The sequence below is a fragment of the Otolemur garnettii genome, unplaced genomic scaffold (assembly GCF_000181295.1).
Source record: "Otolemur garnettii isolate 467f Iridium unplaced genomic scaffold, OtoGar3 scaffold00115, whole genome shotgun sequence".
Classification (NCBI taxonomy): domain Eukaryota; kingdom Metazoa; phylum Chordata; class Mammalia; order Primates; family Galagidae; genus Otolemur; species Otolemur garnettii.
The window spans coordinates 6,069,355-6,074,532 of NW_003852510.1; the positions used below are offsets into that span (position 1 = coordinate 6,069,355).

Sequence of the window (5,178 nt, forward strand, 5' to 3'; positions counted from 1 at the left end):
TCACAAAAAAAAAAAAAAAAAAAAGAAAGAATTTCAAAAAACCAAAGACGTTTTCTTACTTAGATATATACATTTTCTATTATTAGTGATCACAAACTTGGGATCTGCTCAAGGATTTTAAAGACTGTCTGAATGGGCAACTGCATAATTAGGAAATTTTTTTTTTTTTTGAGACAGAGCCAAGATGTTGCCCTGGGTAGAGTGCCACAGTGTCATAGTTCACAGCAACCTCCAACTCTTGGGCTCAAGCAATCTTCTTGCTTCAGTTTTTTCTATTTTTAGTAGAGATGGGGTCTCACTTTTTGTTCAGGCTGGTCTCAAACTCATGAGCTCAAGCAATCTACCAGCTTCGGCCTCCCAGAGTGCTAGGATTACAGGTGTGAGCCACCTTGCAGGCCTTTTTCCCTTGTGTATAATCTTTATTTTTTTCCCCTTTGTATATAATCTTTTAAAGGCCATCACGTTATGTCCGAGGATGGGTTTCACCACTACTGCCTGGTTCATCTACTCAAGAGCCTCTACTCACTGCCAGCTTCCAGTGGGGTCAAAGCTACTGACCCTCAAGGCAGTCACTTACTAACTGATGAGCTCACAGGGCCAAGGCCCAGGGGAAGAGTTTTCGTCTGGAGCCCTGTTCCCCATAGTAATGGCCTTCAAGTCTGCCTATAGGTCATTTTTACAAAGAATATGACCTTAACTCCCATAGTTGAAATCGCAACCCTCTGTCCCTCTTACAGCTCTGGTTTTCTCTTTGGCATTGTCCTTTCACCTATTTTATCACTACCTCTACACTTTAGTATGCAAACTCCACCAGGGTAGGGACTTGGGCTATTTTGTTCACTGTTAGAATCTCAAGGCCTTGCCAGGGCAGTAGACTGGTTGAACACAGGAGCTGGAGACCAGTCTGAGCAAGAGTGGGACCCTACCTCTATTAAAAATAGAAAAAGTAGCTGAGCGTTTTGGAGGGTGCCTGTAGTCCCAGTTACTTGGGAAGCTTAGGCAAGGGGGATCGCTTGAACCCACCAGTCAGAGGTTGCTGTGAGTTAGGCTGACACCATGGCACACTAGCCTGGGAAACAGAGGGAGACTCTGTTTCAAAAAAAAAAGAAAGAACGAAAGAAAAAGAAAAAAACTTGCACCACCACTGATAACGGTCAATAATGCTGCTCCTCCCTTTTTGTGGTTGAGGCACAACTGATCAGCATTCCTTCTGGATAAGGGACCAATGATCACGGAGTGGTTCTGACCCCTCTACAGCAGATGCTCAGGGAGGGTTTTGTTTCCTCTACTTCACCTTTTAAGGCCAAAAACTCCACATGCTATCACCATCATTTTTTATTTTCTGTACATGAAGGGACATGAAGCTCAGCCTTTCACAAATACTCATGAGACCTCCTGCAGCTTGTTGAATATATAAATATACATCCTCAGGTCCCCTTTCCTCCTTTCCAAATGGATGCTTCTGCCTGAGACTATACTTCCCAGTTAGTCAGAATGGCCACCCTGCTGCAGGCTACAACTCTCTTTTTTTTTTAGAAACAGAATCTCACTACAGGTGCCCGCGACAGCGCCAGGCTATTTTTTGTGTGTGTTTGGCCAGGGCTGGGTTTGAACCTGCCACCCTCGGTATATGGGGCCAGTGCCCTACTCACTGAGCCACCGGCACCACCCAGAACCTTGTCATTCTTCAGTTGACAGAAGAAACTGGCTGTTAAACAACAGGACAATGTAAAAGTTTAGCTCTATTAACTTTCAATAGACTGGAGAAAAAGACCCTTCTAGGGCCTGGAACAGTCTTTTTGAGAAAATGCTTTCAATATATGTGGCCAAAACTTGGCACCCAATCTTTAATGATAAAAATTCCATTTAGATTTAATAAATGGTCTCAACCTTCAAGATACATTAGAATCATGGAATGAGCTTTCAAAAAAAATGTTAAAAGTATTGAGTCCAGGGGCTTTTTGTTAACAATCCCAATTAAATCAGTATGATATAAGCAGCAAGCATCAATATTTTTCAATAGCTCACTGTAAGTGCAAATGGATCAAATGACCTCGGAAAGATTGTCAATCTTTATCAAAATTGATCATATGCATGTTTTATTTTTAGATATATACCCAAAAGAAATGTTATATATATATATGATCCACCAAAAGACCTCTAAAGGAGTGCTCCATAGCAGCACTATTTACAATTGCCCAAAACTGGAAACCCACATGTCCATGGATAAATAGTTGCATACCATAGAATTACATACAGCAATGAAAATAAGTTATTATTACCTGCAACATGAAATAATCTCAGAAACACAGTATTGATGCCAGACATATTAGACTTATCATCTATGATGAAGTTAAAAAACATGAAGTTCAAAAACAGGCAAAACTATTCTCTAGCTTAGAAGTCAAAATAGCGATTACCTTTGTGGGTGACTGGATGGGGGCTTTGCCCTTATAAACATAGTTAACTTGCTCTCCACATATTCAGTGAGCACTTATATCAGGAGTCTGTCAAGAAGCAAACCTAAATTTCTCTTCATAACCAGGTCTTCTGAAAGAAGACTTTAACAAGAGAAAGCCTCTGATAAAGCCTCCAAATTATAGGGGAAGGTAGTAAGGAGACTGGGTTTCAGAGTTCTGACTATGGTCTCCACGCAGCCCCAACTTCCCTCTCTCCTGGCAGAAATGCAAGAGCAGCTGCGCCTTCAGAAGCATAATCAGGGGACTAGTCCCTGAAGCACAAGAGCCAGCGGCCACAGCTACCAGTGCCAGTTCTCTGGGATACTACAGCAACTAAAAATGGAAAGTCATGCAAAAACAAGGCAGTTTAGCAAGCCACATGTAGAAGAAATGTACTCAGGTCTAAGTACTGTGATTTCTAACCCCAAAACCTGGGGTTCCATCTCACCAATGTGAAAAACTCACCACCATCTAATTTATATGTAGACATGTTTGGTCACCACCTCCATATTCCAGGAAACAATCATTTTGCTCCAGGCTAGGTTTCATCACCAATGACTTTCTAACTCACTCAAAAACCTCTATTTACAAAATTCAAAGTTTCAGGACAATTACTGTTGCTAACCAAATTATTCAGTAAATAACTGACATCAACTGTACCAAGCACAACACAATAAGGCCACGTAGCATATGCCTTTCCCTCTTCTTTCAACCCTTTTTTCCCCCCACCAGTCATCTTCCAGATAAAAAGCAGCTGATATTACTTCCTGGGAGTAAATGTGACAACCATACCCACTAATTAAGCATTCAGATGTCCCTCAAGGGTAGAACAAGCGGAGGTTAAGTGGAATGCAGAATACTGTCAGGACTCAGAAGCCAAACTAGAAAGTAACTCTAGGGCCAGGACAGGGAGATGGTTGTTAAGTAAGGTGACCAGATTTTAACATTGGTAAAGCAGGGACACCATTGGGGGGGCGGGGCCTGACAACAACACAAACTTTCATAAGCAGTTCTCCATAATCAGTTCTCAACAATTTTATTAAAGTTTAACATTATAAAATTAACAAAAATAATATAAAACACATATCCTGGCGAAATAGGCACATGGCAGCCAAAAACCGTATATTCCCTTCCTATTCTCCTGTGTTCCCTAGCTTGTCGTGCATTCTTTCCAAAAATCGGGGCTTTTTTAAAACGCCACAGGACGAAGGACAAATTGTTAAAAATCGGGACTGTCCCGCCAAAAGCAGGATGTCTGGTCACCTTGGGGGGGGTGGGCCCTACTTGTTTGTTCCAGACAGTTTGGCTCCTTCTGAGCTAATTGTCCTTGCCTGGAAGCAAGGGAGGGAGCCAGTCTCCTTCTGATACCTAGCCCAGGAGGGGAGTAGGGAGTTTACATTAGCCTTTTCATTTCCAAATGGAGTTACATTAACCTCTTCATTCCCAAATGGAGTTACATTAACCTCTTAGCAGCTGAAAGCCTTATATTCCCTTCCCATTCTCCTGCTGTTCCCTAGCTTGTCATGCATTCTTTCCAAAAATCGGGACTTTTTTAAAACCCTGCGGGAAGCGGGACAAATTGTTGGAAAGCGGGACTGTCACGCCAAAAGCGGGACGTCTGGTCACCTTATTGTTAAGAGATAAGCACACGGTTGAACAGAAAAGTTTATTAGCTTTCACTCAGCGTAAAAGATTCTAGTGTGTTGGGAAAAGCGATGGGCTGGGAGGAAATCCTACATCACTAACTAGTCTTTTAATCTTGTCACGTCTTTTCACCTCATTAATCTCCATTTATTCACCTCCAAATTATAGGAGAAGGTAGTAAGGAGACTGGGTTTCGGAGTTCTGACTATGGTGTCACGCAGCCCCAACTTCCCTCTCCTGGCAGAAAAGCAAGAGCAGCTGCGCCTTCAGAAGCATAATCAGGTGACTAGTCCCTGAAGCACAGGAGCCAGTGGCCACAACTACTAGTGCCAGTTCTTCAGGATACTGTATTCTCTTCCCGCCCAGCAAGCCTGGTTCATCCGCTCTAAGTATCTCTTCTACCAAGAAAAAGAAAAAAAGTATGTCTGAGGACCTGCACACACTGCTCGGAGCCCTAGCCTGCAGCCCAACATGCCCTAACAGTAACGCCAGGTGCTTACGCGGAGACCACCTTCCCGTTCAGGACTGCCGCCGGCGCCATAGTCTCTGTTAGTCCCGGGCCCACGATGAACACCACCTGGTGAATTCGGGGTTCCACCCTCTCCGCCGCCGCGCGGGTCAACCCAATACACGTGGTTAGGGACTGCCCACAGGGAACCTGCTACTACTACGCCTGCGCACCCCGCGGAGGTGGAGACAAGCGCGGTGCCCGGAAAAACGTGAGTCGCATATCTAGCAAAGAGCTCAGGGGTAGGGAGACTGAGACGCTAGAGAGAAAGGAGAAAAGAAGAAAACCGATGGTGACTGGCTGGCCACAATGACTGACTGGTGGAAAGAGCCGGTCAAGAGCGCCCCTTTGCACCGGCCGGAACACCCTCCCGGGGAGTAGGCGGGAACTGACTCCGGAACCCGGCCTTGATTCCAGCCAATCAGGGAGGGGGCGGGGGAGGGGGCGGGGCCAGGCCGGGGCGGTTCCCATCGCGGGCGGCTCAGCTTCGCGGGCGCGGGAGACGAGTCTCGAATCTGGCGGGGTTGCCGGGCACCGTTGCTGGGAGCTGAGGGCGCTGGGTTTCCC

At 45.1% G+C, this 5,178-nt stretch overlaps 1 protein-coding gene across 1 annotated transcript in view; it reads right to left on the reverse strand.

Annotated features, from left to right (window-relative positions):
* MTHFD1 (methylenetetrahydrofolate dehydrogenase, cyclohydrolase and formyltetrahydrofolate synthetase 1) overlaps positions 1–4,792 on the reverse strand; it is a 73,726-nt gene extending 68,934 nt beyond the window's left edge. Inside the window, exon 1 of the mRNA XM_003797401.3 lies at positions 4,604–4,792. Coding sequence (XP_003797449.1) covers positions 4,604–4,644 — 41 coding nt within the window. The 5' untranslated portion in view covers positions 4,645–4,792. The remainder of the gene's footprint in view (positions 1–4,603) is intronic.
* Positions 4,793–5,178: the final 386 nt, after the last annotated feature.